This window comes from Plecotus auritus (genome assembly GCF_963455305.1).
Source record: "Plecotus auritus genome assembly, chromosome: 3".
NCBI lineage: Eukaryota > Metazoa > Chordata > Mammalia > Chiroptera > Vespertilionidae > Plecotus > Plecotus auritus.
Window position 1 is genome coordinate 42,989,588 of NC_137772.1, and position 15,335 is coordinate 43,004,922.

Below are 15,335 nucleotides of genomic sequence, written 5' to 3' on the forward strand. Positions count from 1 at the left end.
TGTATGGTTTGAGATAGTGTCAAGAAGGGCACTCAGAAATAGTGTCCTCCTACCTTCATCCTAGTCCCACACGTACTTTTCTCAGGCCAGACCTGAAACATACTGTTCCTTGCACAGGAAACCCCTCGCTTACAGAGGCCACCCATGTTGAGTGCTCGCTGGTCTCACAGCGCAGAATCAGACACACAGAAGCAGTTACTGTAGTCTCACCTTTAAGTAACTTCTGGTTCACTGTAGGCGATAACATAAGCTTCGAGACTGCATAGCAGGTGGGTTCAAAACAGATAATACATTCCAGCAACCCCAGCTTTGTGCAGGGTCAGGGACACTCCTGCAGTTTTTGCACATGGGAGCAAGCAGGGTTTGTCTAAGGGAGTGCCATCCAGAACATGACTCTAGGGCAGTGGTCGGCAAACTCATTAGTCAACAGAGCCAAATATCAACAGTACAACGATTGGAATTTCTTTTGAGAGCCAAATTTTTTAAACTTAAACTTCTTCTAATGACACTTCTTCAAAATAGACTCGCCCAGGCCGTGGTATTTTGTGGAAGAGCCACACTCAAGGGGCCAAAGAGCCGCATGTGGCTCATGAGCCGCAGTTTGCCGACCACGGCTCTAGGGGGAACATTTTTTTTTTATTTGTTAATTTAATTTTATTGTTTACAGTATTACATATAGTAGTATATATGTCTCCTTAGGGCAGTGGTCAGCAAACCGCGGCTCACGAGCCGCATGTGGCTCACAAGCCGCATGTGGCTCACGAGCCGCAGTTTGCCGACCACTGCCTTAGGGTAACATTTTTTAAAAGTAAAGTAGCTAAAAGGGCATTCTAGGCATGGGGACAAAATATAAGAAAGGTGAGAAATGCAATAGAAGTTTATTTGATTTAAGCAAATTGGACTGGGGATCCTGAAATCACTGAATCCCCTTTTGGCTGCCTCAGAGACAGCCATGTGACTTGGAGAAGAACCTTTGTATTAGTTTCCTATTGGTTCTGTAAGAAATTACCACAAACTTGGTGGCCTAAAACACAATACACATGTATTATCTTACACACTTCTGTAGGTCAGAAGTCTGGTATGAGCCTCATTGGGCTGAAATCAAGGTGTTATTAATAGTGAGTTTCCTTTCTGGAAACTAGGGGTGAACCTGGGTTCTTACCCTTTTCGGTTTCTACATGCTGCCTTCATTCCTTGGCTTGTGACCACTTCATCCATCTCAACGCCAACAAGTTGCACCACTGACCATTCTTCCTTAGACATATCTCCCCCAACTTGCCTCTTTTGCCTCCCTCTTCCACTTTTAGGACCCCTGTGGTTATAGCAGGCCCACCTGATTAAATCCAGGAGCATCCCCCTATCTTAAGGCCAGCTGGTTAGCATCCTTAATTCCCCTTGCCATGTAACATATTCACAGACATGGACATCTTTGTCCCTTATCCTGCCTGCCACTGCCTTGCTTTTGCTTTAGATGCACTTCTTCCATCCTTATTTGAAACTGAGTGAAAATTGCTTAGTGTTGGTTTAATGTCAAAGGATAACTCGGACTTTGGTATTTCTTATCTGTAGAGCCTGCACGCAATGGAAGGCCACGTGATGATTGCCTTCTTGCCCACCATCCTAAACCAGTTGTTCCGTGTCCTCACCAGAGCAACTCATGAAGAAGTCGCCGTCAACGTGACACGGTGAGAGAGGTGTGAGGTGGATACTCTCCTTCCCTTTCGATCTATCCACATCTGGAGCACAGTCATACATATCCAGATGCTAGTGTGTGTTAAACATTATATTTAAGGAATATGGAGAGATCTCATCTAATTCTTTGTTTCCTGTGGTGCCAATAGCATCATCATTGTTCTACTGTGATAATAATGAAATGTTTCCATTTTCACATTACTATTCATTGCTTTATTCATTCCTATGGTGTGTAGGGTCATTATTCATGTGGTTGCCCAGTGCCATGAGGAAGAATTGGAGAGCCACTTGAGGTCATATGTTAAGGTATGTAAAATAAACTGTCCCAATCATTTAAATCTGTGGCTCTCCAATTTTCCTTCTAAGAACTTATTTTTTTAAAATCTAGTTATTTGAAGTATATTTTGGGATGAAACTTAATACCTCTGCTTTCTTTTCTGTATCACGTAGCCAGTGGTCCCACCTAGATGAGGGGAAGTCCAAAGAGGGCAGCCTTTCATTTATTTACTTAGTATCATTTTGTCAACTACATTTCTTCTTTTACGGGTGCTGCACGTGATGTGGACGTTTAAAGAAGCGTATTAACTCACTCTTAGCTAGGCCTCTGGTATGGCTTCTTGTCTTCATTTTTCTTTTTTCCCCATCTAAAATTCCCAGGAATACTGCTTATCCCAAGATAGGAAGGTTAGCTCTGGCCTCCATCTATGTGCTGGGATAAATATCAACAAGTTCTTTATTTATGGACAATATTCAGTAAACATGGTGGCAGTGATTGTTCTAAACAGTTGCACACATTCCATTTAATCTTTGACAGTATGAATTATAGCTATGTGTTCATTTAAAAAGTGAAGTTCGGGTTGTTCAGGGAATCAGTTACCCAGTGTCATGTGACACATTTCCTGAAGTCCTTAGGAGGTGGAGCTATGGGCTGGAGGACCACTGACCTGAGTCAGGTGATTCACATATTTAGGTGGGTCCCCAAAGACATCCTGAGCTCCCTCTTTCTGTCACATGACAACAACCCTTCCCACCTTCCGTTTCCATACCTTCCTCTCCCACCCATGCGATTGTACCTGCGTCCCTGATCCTCATCCTCTGGAGCCTCTTCAGCTTTCAGCTCAGCTTGGAGAACCAGTGCATTAAAGCATCTTTCCCTTTTCTTCAAAGTACGCGTACAAGGCTGAGCCATATATTGCTGCCGAATATAAGACAGTGCATGAAGAACTGGCCAAATCCATGACGGCAATTCTCAAGCCTTCTGCTGATTTTCTCACCAGCAACAAACTACTTAAGGTATGTTGGGAGGCCAGTGTGGCTCTGCAGTATTGAAATTGATTAAAGAAACTTCAGACTCCTCAGCTAGATCAATTCGCTCTTTTTGTGTGCTTTTAGTGATGATCATCACCTCCTAAAAAGCAGTAACAGAGTTAGTACTTCAGTACCTACATTGCCCCTTGTACTGGTGCTCCTGTTAGAGCTGCAAATTATTATTATACTCAAAGCTTCATGGCCTCTTTGGCATGAATAAGTCATATTTGAATAATTGGAGGACCATGAGTTAGAGATTTTACAGGCAAGTGTCAGCAGGTGAGACTCGGCCAAGAGGAACAGTTGCAAATCTAATAGAGTGGTGCTTCTTTGTGGGTTGCTGAGCTTATGTACCCTGTTTCCTGGTGGGATAGAGTCACTTATTGTCAGACATGTGAAAGCAGAAGAACACCTGCCAGAACCCCTGGTCCGATAATAATTTGCCAAGAGGTTCAGCCGTGTTTTTTTGGTCACATTAGTTTTATGTCAGTGACCTTGCCAGCCTAAGAGAATAAATGTCTCTTCCAACTGGTTGTTTTGTTTACTGGAATCCTTTTTTCTTTCAGTACTCATGGTTTTTCTTCGATGTTTTGATAAAATCCATGGCTCAGCACTTGATAGAGAACTCCAAGGTTAAGGTATGTCGCTCCATCGTGTGGCGGTTCTTAGGGAAAAGTATCTTTCATTGTGTTTGTGGCTAACATTTATTAAACTTTCTGTGTGCTGCTTACAGTACTGTTTTATTTACTTTCCAGTGATAAAGCATTTTAGCTTTATAACAATCCTAATGTAGGCAGGGGGCGTATTAGTCTTACCCCTCATTTTACAGATGAAGAAACTAAGGCCAGGATGCTTGAGTTACCTGCCCAAGGTCGTGCTGCTGGAGGGAGCCAGGTTTTGAGATCACTCTGGCTCATGCCCATACTCCTCAAGCACTGTGTTATTAAATCCAAAGAAAAATGTGTCCTTTCCTTTGACTAGCTTAGAAATCTTCCAGTTTGTTGAAATGGGAATAGTAGTTTAAGTATTCATTTAAAATGCATTTACCTGGTGTTTCTTAAGTGTCTTGAACATCTTAGACATTTCTCAGGGATTTAGAAGCATGTCTGATGCTACTTCATGTCCTCTGTAGCCAATGAATGGACTCAGATAACATAGTCTCCCCCCAGCCCACCTCTCCGTGGTGCCGCATGTGTGCCTGTAAGACTCTCTGGGTCTCCCTGTGTCCCAGGCTCACCTCTGGACTATTGCCTGTCAAGGTATGACTGGTTGCTGCCTGTCTGAGCATAGATGCATTTTTATAAAATTCCAAGGCAGTAAACGCAGGTGACATGCTGCAGAGCTCCTGAAATGCACAGTCTTGCAGTTGCTGTTATGACTGTGAGTTCTTGCTACATCGTCGCATACAGAAGTGGGAGCTGGAGAGGTCTGGGTGAGAGCCGAAGGTGCTTGTGCAGGGAGCAGCCATTGTGGTGCCAGGCAGTCTCTCTAAATGAATGTGGGGAGGAGGGCGGAGTCCAAGGCCAGGAGGGTCAGGATCTGGGCCATCTGGACTCCAGGAGGAAGCCTTAGGAAAGGCTGATGGGTTTTGTCAGGCAGAAGGTTGGTGGTTCAGACCCTAAAGCTGTAGTTTCCTCTAGTAGAGCCGGCGCGGGTGCCTGACCAGATGGTTTCCTTTTAATTCCAGCTTTAGCACACAGGGAGATGCCAGATGGAGGTGGGCCCTGCCTTCCACCGAGTAACGCACCATCCGAATCATGCCAGGACAGCCAGCCAAGGGAAAACTCTAGCAGACTGTCTACTTGGCAGTGTGCTGCTAGTATACGTGCATATATACATGTGCATACACCCACGTGCACGCACACACACGTAGGCAGGTTATTTGGATATATTACCTTTCTCTTAAAAATGTTGTCGTATGCAGGATGGGCTTTAGGCCCATTTTAGTTTGCTCGGGATGCCATTCTAACTACCACAGCTTAAATGGTAGAAATTTATTTTCTCACAATTCTGGAGGCTGAAAGTTCGAGATCAAGATGCCTGTAGGTTTGGTTTCTTCTGAGTCCTCTCTCCTTGGCTTGTAGATGACTTCCTGTGTCTTTATACTGTCCTTCTTCTGTGTCCTAATCTCCTCCTTTCTTATAAGGACACCAGCCCTGTTGGATCAAGGCCACTTAATGAACTTGCTTTAACTTAATTACCTTTTTCAAGACTCTGTCTCCAAATACCGTCGTATTCTGAGGTGCAGAACATGAACATATGAGTTTTCAGGGGACACAGTTCAATTCATAACAAGGTCCCACTGGATATTTTCTTATTTTTTGCTCTAAATCAATATAATCACTTCAGAAAGATTGATGACTTGCTTATGTTTAAAAATATAACTGATTTGTTATATTTTGAGCCCTTTATTATATGCAGACTCAAGGGCTACGAAGTTAAATGTAGTGTGGTTCGTGCCCTCATGAATTTAGGTGGGAAAGTGTACAACTAGACCATGGGAGTGATGGTCAGGGAGGTAATGAACAGTTTGGAAACACTCACAAGAAGTATATTTAAAATCAAGTATCGATGACCCCTTTCTGAGACCTGTGATAGGTTAATAAAGGAACTCAATTGTATGTGCTCTTTACTCCAGAGGCCAAATTAAACCATGGACCTTTAGGGATGGTAGATACCTGAGAGTTACCTTCTGGTCCAACTTCTCCCTTATGTCACAGAGGGTGAGAGGGAAGTATAGACCCATGAAGTAACCTGCCCAGGGCTACCCAACTGAGCAGAGCCAAGACCTGACTTATGCTGGAGTCAGAATCAGTCTTGCCCAGATGCTCCGCCATGTCCCGCCTCATAACCTAGTTCTCCGGGGCCTCTGGGATGTTGTTTTTGGAACTCTGTGGAACAAACCACTCAAATGCTACCAGGCACATGCTTTTCTTTTTTTTTTTTTTTTTTTTTCTTTATCTCAGAGCTTTATTTTTTTTTTTTTTTTCAAATTTTTATTAAGGTATTATATGTGTACATATCTTACCATTGCCCCCCACCCCCACCCCACTCCCATACATGCCCTCACCCCCCAATGTTCTGCATCCGTTGGCCACTCCTATATACATGCATATAAGTCCTTCAGTTGATCTCTTATTTCCCCCACCTCTCCCTAACCTTACCACTGTAATTTGACAGTCTGTTTGATGCTTTACTGCCTCTGTAACTATCTTTTTGTTCATCAGTTTATAATGTTTTTCATTATCCCCAAATGAGTGGGATCATGTGGTATTTTTCTTTCATTGACTGGCTTATTTCACTTAGCATAATGTTCTCTAATTCCATCCAAGTGCCTACAAATGGTAGTAATTCCTTCTTTTTTACGGCAGCATAGTATTCCATTGTGTAGATGTACCATAGTTTTCTGATCCAGTCATCTGCTGATGGGCACCTAGGCTGTTTCCAAATCTTAGCTATTGTAAATTGTGCTGCTATGAACATAGGGGTGCATATATCCTTTCTGATTGGTGTTTCTGGTTTCTTAGGATATATTCCTAGGAGTGGGATTACTGGGTCAAATGGGAGTTCCATTTTCAGTTTTTTGAGGAAACTCCATACTGTTCTCCACAGTGGCTGCACCAGTCTGCATTCCCACCAGCAGTGCACGAGGGTTCCTTTTTCTCCGCATCCTCGCCAACACTTGTCGTTTGTTGATTTGTTGATGATAGCCATTCTGACAGGTGTGAGATGGTATCGCATTGTTGTTTTGATTTGCATCTCTCGGATAATTAGTGACTTTGAGCATGTTTTCATGTGTCTCTTGGCCTTCCTTCTGTCTTCTTTCGAAAAGCTTCTATTTAGGTCCGTTGCCCATTTTTTTATTGGATCATTTATCTTCCTTTTATTAAGTTGTATAAGCTGCCTGTAGATGTTGGAAATTAAACCTTTATCAGTGATACCATTTGCAAATATGTTCTCCCATACAGTGGGGTTTCTTGTTGTTTTGTTGATGGTTTCTTTTGCTGTGCAAAAGCTTTTTATTTTGATGTAGTCCCATTTGTTTATTTTCTGTTTGGCTTCCATTGCCCTAGGGGCAGTATCACTGAAAAAGTTCTTTTGGCAAATGTCTGAGATTTTGCTGCCTGTGGATTCCTCTAGTATTTTTATGGTTTCCCGTCTTATATTTAAGTCCTGTACCCATTTTGAGTTTATTTTTGTGTATGGTGTAAGTTGGTGATCTAGTTTCATTTTTTTGCATGTATCTGTCCAATTTTCCCAACACCATTTATTAAAGAGACTGTCTTGACTCCATTGTATGCTCATGCCTCCTTTGTCAAATATTAAGTGCGCATATTGGTTTGGGTCGATATCTGGATTCTCTATTCTGTTCCATTGATCTATATGTCTGTTCTTGTGCCAGTACCAGGCTGTTTTGATGACAGTGGCTTTGTAATACAGCTTGAAATCTGGTATTGAGATCCCTCCTACTTTATTCTTCTTTCTCAGGATTGCTGTGGCTATTCGGGGTCTTTTTTTATTCCAGATGAATTTTTGGAGAGTTCTTTCTAGGTCTGTGAAATACGCCGTTGGTATTTTAATGGGGAGTGCATTGAATCTATAGATTGCTTTGGGTAGTATGGACATTTTAATGATGTTGATTCTACCAATCCATGAACATGGTATGTTCTTCCATCTGTTTACATCTTCCTCTATCTCTTTTTTCAGTGTCCTGTAGTTTTCCGCATATAGGTCTTTTACCTCCTTGGTTAGGTTTATTCCTAAGTATCTTAATTTTTTTGGTGCGATGGAAAATGGGATTGCTTTTTTAGTCTCTCTTTCTGTAAGTTCATTGTTGGTGTATAGAAATGCCATAGATTTCTTGGTGTTAATTTTGTATCCTGCTACATTGCCGAATTCATTTATTAAGTCTGTTAGTTTTTTGATGGAGTCTTTCGGGTTTTTTATGTACAATATCATGTCATCTGCAAATAAGGACAGCTTTACTTCTTCTTTTCCAATTTGGATGCCTTTTATTTCTTCTTCTTGTCTAATTGCAGTGGCTAATACTTCCAGTACTATGTCAAACAGGAGTGGTGAGAGTGGGCATCCCTGTCTTGTTCCTGTTCTTAGGGGAAATGGTTTTAGTTTTTGCCCATTGAGTATGATGTTAGCTGTGGGTTTATCATATATAGCTTTTATGATGTTGAGGTATGATCCTTCTATTCCCACCTTGTTGAGAGTTTTTATCAAGAAAGGGTGTTGGATTTTGTCAAATGCTTTTTCTGCATCAATTGATATGACTATGTGATTTTTATCTCTCAATTTGTTTATGTGATGTATCACATTTATTGATTTGCGGATATTGAACCATCCTTGCATTCCTGGGATAAACCCTACTTGGTCATGGTGTATGATCTTTCTGATGTACTGCTGGATCCTATTTGCTAGAATTTTGTTGAGGATTTTGGCATCTACATTCATGAGGGATATTGGCCTGTAATTCTCTTTCATTGTGTTGTCTTTATCTGGTTTTGGTATTAGGGTGATGCTGGCTTCATAGAAGGAGCTTGGAAGTGTTCCTTCCTCTTGAATTTTTTGGAATAGTCTGAGGAGGATAGGTTTTAGTTCTTCCTTGAATGTTTGGTAGAACTCTCCTGTGAAGCCATCTGGCCCCGGGCTTTTGTTTGCCGGAAGCTCTTTGATGACTGCTTCAATTTCTTCCATAGTTACTGGCATGTTGAGCTGTTTAGATTCTTCCTGATTGAGTTTTGGAAGGTTATATTTTTCTAGGAATATGTCCATTTCCTCCAGGTTGTCCAGTTTGTTGGAATAGAGTTGTTCGTAGTATTTTTTAACAATCCTTTGTATTTCGGCGGGATCTGTTGTTATTTCACCTCTTTCATTTCTGATCTTGTTTATTTGGGTCCTCTCCCTTTGCTTCTTGGTGAGCCTGGCTAGAGGTTCATCAATCTTGTTTATCCTTTCAAAGAACCAGCTCTTGGTTTTGTTGATCTTTTGTATTGTTTCTTTGGTCTCTATGTCGTTTATCTGTGCTCTGATCTTTATTATTTCCTTCCTTCTGCTTACACTGGGCTTTTCTTGTTGCTCTTTTTCTAACTCTTTGAGTTGTTGGGTTAGGTAATTTATTACCCCTGTTTCTTGTTTTTTGCAGTAGGCTTGTAGAGCTATGAACTTCCCTCTCAAGACTGCTTTCGCTGTGTCCCATAGATTTTGGATTGTTGTGTTTTCATTGTCATTTGTTGTCATGATGTTTTTTATTTCTTCTTTGATCTCTCTGGTAACCCAGTCATGGTTTAATAGCATGCTGTTTAGTCTCCATGTGTTTGATTTCTTTGGGTTGTTTTTATTGTAGTTGATTTCCAGTTTTATGCCACTGTGGTCTGAGAAGATGCTTGATATGATTTCTATCTTCTTGAATTTGAAGAGACTTTGCCTATGTCCCAACATATGGTCTATCTTTGAAAATGACCCATGTGCGCTTGAGAAGAATGTATATTCTGTGGCTTTGGGGTGAAATGTTCTGAAGATGTCAATTAATTCCATCTGGTCTAGTGAGTCATTTAGGATTGATGTTTCTTTGCTGATGTTTTGTTTAGAGGATTTGTCCAATGGTGATAGTGGGGTATTAAAGTCTCCTACTATGATTGTATTGCTGTCAATGTCTCCCTTGATATCCTCCAGGAGTTTTTTTATGTATTTGGGTGCTCCTGTATTGGGTGCATATATGTTTACCAGAGTTATTTCTTCTTGTTGGATTGCTCCCTTTAGTATTATGAAATGGCCTTCCTTATCTCTTGTTATGTCCTTCAGTTTGAGATCTAATTTGTCAGAAATAAGTATTGCTACCCCAGCTTTTTTTTCAGTTCCATTTGCCTGGAAAACCTTTTTCCATCCCTTCACCCTCAGTCTGTGTGCGTCTTTTTTTCTGAGGTGGGTTTCTTGTAGACAGCAGATATATGGGTCGTGTTTTCTTATCCAATCTGTTACCCTATGTCTTTTGATTGGGGCATTTAATCCATTTACATTTAAAGTTATTATTGATAGGTACTTATTTGTCGCCATTCCTATTCTTTACCCCTGTGTTACTTCTTCGCTTCCTGTTTCTTTCTTTCTTTCTTTCTTTCTTTCTTTCTTTTTTTTTTTTTTTACAGTAGACCCTTTAGCATTTCTTGCATTGCTGGTTTGGTGGTAATAAATTCCCTTAGTCCTTTTTTGTCTGTGAAGCTCCTGATTTCACCTTCAATTTTGATTGACAGCCTTGCTGGGTACAGTATTCTTGGATTCAGCCCCTTCCTTTGCATGACTTTGTATATTTCATTCCATTCCCTTCTGGCCTGATGAGTTTCTGTTGAGAAATCAGTTGCTAGTCTGATGGGGGTTCCTTTGTATGTAACTTTCTGTCTCTCTCTTGCTGCTTTTAAGATTCTTACTTTGTCGTTGGTGTTTGCCAATTTAATTATAATGTGCCTTGGCGTCGGTCTTTTGGGGTTCATTTTGCTTGGGACTCTGTGAGCTTCTTGGATTTGTGTGGGTTTTTTCTTCCCTATATCTGGGAAATTTTCTGTCATTATTTCTTCAAAGAGGTTTTCTATTCCTTGCTCAGCTTCCTTTCCTTCTGGAACCCCTATTATGCGGATGTTGTTTTGTTTCGTGTTGTCCCAAAGTTCCCTTAGACTCTCCTCCTGCCTTTTAATTTTTTTTTCTAGAAGTTGCTTTTCTTGGGTATTTTTTTCCATCTTGTCTTCTAGCTCACTGATGCGGTCCTCTGCTTCTTCTAGTCTACTCTTGATGCTTTCTATTGAGTTCTTTACAGCAGCGATGTCATTTTTCATTTCTTCTTGGTTCTTCTTCATTTCCTCTTGGTTCTTGCTCATATTGTCGAATTTGTCTTCCATTCTTTTCAGCCACCTTATGACCATTTCTCTGAATTCTTTTTCTGGAAGGTTGCTTGCCTCCATTTCGTTTACTTCCTTTTCTGGTGATGCCTGCTTTTCTTTCATATGCGGGCTGCTTCTTTGTCTCCCCATGGTCTCTCTTCTCTGGGTGTCTGGTTATGTAGTTCTCTCTCTCCTGGGTTGATTTAAAGGCACAAAATACAGCACTACCAGGTACAACTCACAAGGCACTGAACAGGAATGTATTCACGATATTAATAACCTCCAATAAAGGTGACCACCAGAGAAAGGCAAATTAGGTGATAGGAGAGAAAGAAGAAGAGGAAAAAAGAAAGAAAGAAAGAAAAAAAGAAAAAAGGAGTGTGAAAATGAAATTGGGAAAAGGGAAAGTAAAGAGAAAAAAAAAAGTAAGAGACAAGAAATTGACTAAGAGAGAAAGGGGAACAGACTATATATGTATTGGGGATAAAACTCCAATAGAACAATCACTAATCCCAGCAAATGCCAGCAACAAGTGCCTGGGGATTAGTACAAACTACAACACCAACTAATATGGAGTGAGGCAAGGTTAAGCTGAAGCACAAAACAAACAAAAGAATAAACAAAAGAAGAATAAGCAAAACAATCTCACAAAAAAAGCATAAAAATTGGATATAATCTACATTCAAGCAAACAACAACAAAAGGACAGAGATAAGGACAAGTTTATGGATAACTCAGACAGCGAAGGGAGAGGTGTATGTGGACTTGGAGCAGGGGATTGGAGATTAGATATGTAAGTAGGGTGAAATTTTAACAAGGGGTAAACAGAGAGAATAGGGAAAAACTAAAGCAGTAAAAGGGTAAGACAAACAGGACACTGAAAAGGGGGAGGTTAGGAAGAGAGTGATGGCCTAAAGGTAGAGTTGAGATAGAGTAAAACGATGCTAAAGGAAAGATAAAAAATAGAATGTAGAACCCTAATCCCAAAATAAAATAAAGAGAAAATAAAATGACACTTAAAAAAAAAAAAAAAAAGATAAAATAGCAGTAGTAATAATACGGATTGAAAATAAAAATGTAATCATTAAAAAGGCAAAATCAAGTGATGAAAAAAGAAAAAAAAGTTTCTTGATTAAAAGATGCAAAAAATGAAAATTAAAAAAAATAAAAAAATAAAAAAAGTAAAAGGTAAAAATAAAATGTGGAGTAGTGAAGGTCATTCACTTCCTCTGTTTTTCTGTTTGGCACGCCTGTTTCTCAGTCCAGACAGTATTGCAGTTCCCTGCGATCCACTGCTCTTCGGTGTTGTAAGCCAGTCCTGATTTTAAGCAGGCGGTGTGTCTTAATTTCTCGTATTCCTTTATTTTTGATTACACAAGAGTCAATTTGTGATTCAGCCCCTGGGTGGCAGTGTTTCTGGATTGACTTCCGGGTCTATCTATGGCCTCTCTAGGGAGTGTTAGAGCCTTCTTTCCCTGTGGCACTCGGGCCTGTGGGAGTGGTCTGCCTCAGAGCTGACTCTCTGATGGTCACTCCCCGCTCCGATCCCCAGGTTCCAGAAAAACAACCTTCCCCTGCAGTCTCCCAGGGTGTCCCCAACTGGGTGATCCTATGTATTGGGCTTAGTAATCAGAAGCAAGGATTTGAAGAGGAAAAAGCCCAAGTGTGCGAACTCCGGGACTGCGAGTGAGCCCAGGCACCCAGGGAGCACACGGGCTGCGCGTAAGTCTGGACTGCCTGAAATTCTTAGGGTGTCCCTGCACTTCAGATCAAAATGGGTTGCTTTTTAGAGTGCCCTTCTCTTAGCAGCTCTGAGGACCCCTTTCCACAGTCACAGATCACGCCAGCCCCTACAGCCACGGATTTTTCTAGGCACAGACTTCCCTGGTCCTCCAGCTCCCGCAAAACGCGCGTTCCTCTCTCCCGCCGGGACCAGAGACCTCACCTTATCCCAGGCGAAATCTGACCTTTCCGTGGTGGAGTGTAGAGCTTCTCTGAACCCGTGTGCTTGCGCCAGTTAAGGAGCATTGTTCTGGGGCTCGCAGCTGTTCCTGGGGTGCCGCAGTTGTGGATTCTCAGGCTTCAGATAAGCTCCACTTTCCGGATCAAGATGGCGCAGACTCCGCGTCCAAGCCCGCAGCTCCGGGAGGGGACCCAGCCGCAGTTCTTGCTGCCAGGTCAGGGGAACCCCGTTCAGCAGTCCCCCACCTCCTTCTGGAATTCAGCTGTCTCCCAACCAGCCAACAAACACTCCTTGCGCGACCCTCAGCTGTTCTTTCTTTCTGCTCCGGGACAAGGCTCGGAACACGTCTGTCTATTCCGCCGCCATTATTCTCCTCTCCAGGCACATGCTTTTCTAGAAGTTAATTGTGTCTTGGTCCTAAAACAATATTCAGAGAGTTTTTAGAAGTAGCTTATTTCAAAATTGTTATCTAGCTTAAAAAATAAACACTAGCATCCACAAGGAGAAAACTTAACTATAACATAATCTACTATAAAAAGAGATCCCAGATGCCCACTTACCACCTGGGAGAGTTGAACATTTTTGCTTTGGAAGGCTCTCCTCTGACCTTCTCTTCATGTCACCTGGAAACCAGGCCACTTTTCCCCTAATTCACACATTGTTGATCTAGAAACTTTTCTCACATTTTTTGTTGAAGCCTTCATTAAGTTTGCCTTATATTTTAGGGCTAATGAGTTTTTTGTGTTTGGATTAGTTATTTTTATACTTGCCTTATACTTACATCTTAAGAACTGTATATCCTAGTCCCTGGTCCCAGTGTTCTGAATTTGAGGAACAAGTTCATGACCACCATTCCTCTATCACTGATGATTTCCAAAATCATGATCAAATCCTCTCAGAGTTTTTCTGTTTTTGACTGAAGATTATTAATCTCATCCAATGTGTTTATAACTCTAACCTGATTTCCTTCCTCATTGGCAAGTTTTTCTTCAAATGTCAAGACCAGGCACACGCCTGGGCATGATCCGTGTCAGAGCCAGATCATGCTTTTGGTGTTGAAAGTGTCCTTCCCCATGATACCTGGCATTGATCGGCCTTTGGGGACATGGCGTATGTTAGCTGAGGCCTTCAGTGCACACTCCCTGTGTTAGTGGGGTTGTGCACATTTATGTGGAGGGAGAAATTTGCACGCTGCTCTGCCTGCTTCTGATGCCACAGTCTTTCTGAAGAGGGAGGTGGCCACATGTGCCCACCCTCCCACCCCCAGCCAATCAGCTACCCTTTGTTACATTTCCTGAGGAAGGCTGTGGATCGCAGCCTCTCTTTGAACAAGCATCTAAAAGAAGCAATTTCTTTGCTAGACTCGAGGATTTCATAGGTGGCATGTGCTTGGAATTTTAATAAATGGTTTTTGAATAGACCTCTGAGACCTACTAAGTTTGTAGCTCTCAACCACACTGTGCCTCAATGGCAACATATTTTAGGTAGGTTTTATTTTCTATCATTTATATTTAGCAACTGTAATTTCAGTAGACTCATTTTGCATTTCCTTTCCTCCCACATTGAATCCAGAAAATTGCTGGCATTCCACAGGTGTACTTGGAAAACATGGCATAGGGTAGGATGAATATATGCCCCTAAGTGTTACTTATTTAACCTTCAACCATTTTCAGGCTTAATTGAGCGAGGAAAGAGCTTTCATTTGAAAAGTGGAAGAAGGATGGTTCATGTTCTAAATGGACTGTTTGAACTTCCCCTGAACCATTTTTGTAAATCCCGTACCCAGGCAATAACAATGTTTATATATGTGCTTTGATCCATGAATAAATGCTTTGAACAGTTGTTTGCTCTGTGCAGAGCATTAAGCAGAAATGCACGTGGAGTAGAGGACACATCCTCAGCCTTGAAGCTGACATCGCCCTTGGAGAATGAAGACATTCAGCTTGGAACAGTCGGAGGAGAGTACAGGAAGGTGTATGTGTGAGCTCCAGAATGACAGGAGATTACTGTGCAGATAGAGAGGGAGTCTTACCTGGGCCTGGGCCAAAAAGGCCAGCTTTGGAGAGAAGAGCACGAGCAGAGGCACAGGGAAGAGCTCATGCCCAGGAAAGGCCTCTGTGGCGGAGATCAGGCTGAGAGTAGAGGGAAAGAGTGAAAAACAAGATCCACTCAAAACAACAGTGAGGTTATGGGGGGCTTTGGGGCCAGGCAGCCGATGATTCGGTAAAGACCATAGAGAGGTAGGGTAGGTTCTTGAGCAGAAATGACAAGATGAAAGAGCATATAAATGTCAGCAGGGAGGCTTGGAAACTTTTATATCAATGAGTGTATCGTCCCCCTGGAGTTTAGCCCATGGAACCGATTAACATACCTGTCATGTTAGCTCTCTAACTGCAATAATATGAAATGACATTTTAGGGTGATGCTGATGAAGATCCAGCATTGGAGGAAATGAGGTGGGATTGAGGATAAGGATGGAAAGCATTATAAATA

At 41.7% G+C, this 15,335-nt stretch overlaps 1 protein-coding gene across 30 annotated transcripts in view; it reads left to right on the forward strand.

The window, feature by feature from the left end:
- The window catches only part of DOCK9 (dedicator of cytokinesis 9), a 281,552-nt gene that overhangs the window by 193,987 nt on the left and 72,230 nt on the right, over positions 1–15,335 (forward strand). For all 30 annotated transcript variants that reach the window (XM_080662392.1, XM_080662395.1, XM_080662401.1 and 27 more), the window contains exons 24-27: positions 1,570–1,685; positions 1,929–1,998; positions 2,860–2,985; positions 3,567–3,638. In XM_080662392.1, the coding sequence (XP_080518518.1) occupies positions 1,570–1,685; positions 1,929–1,998; positions 2,860–2,985; positions 3,567–3,638 (384 nt within the window). The remainder of the gene's footprint in view (positions 1–1,569; positions 1,686–1,928; positions 1,999–2,859; positions 2,986–3,566; positions 3,639–15,335) is intronic.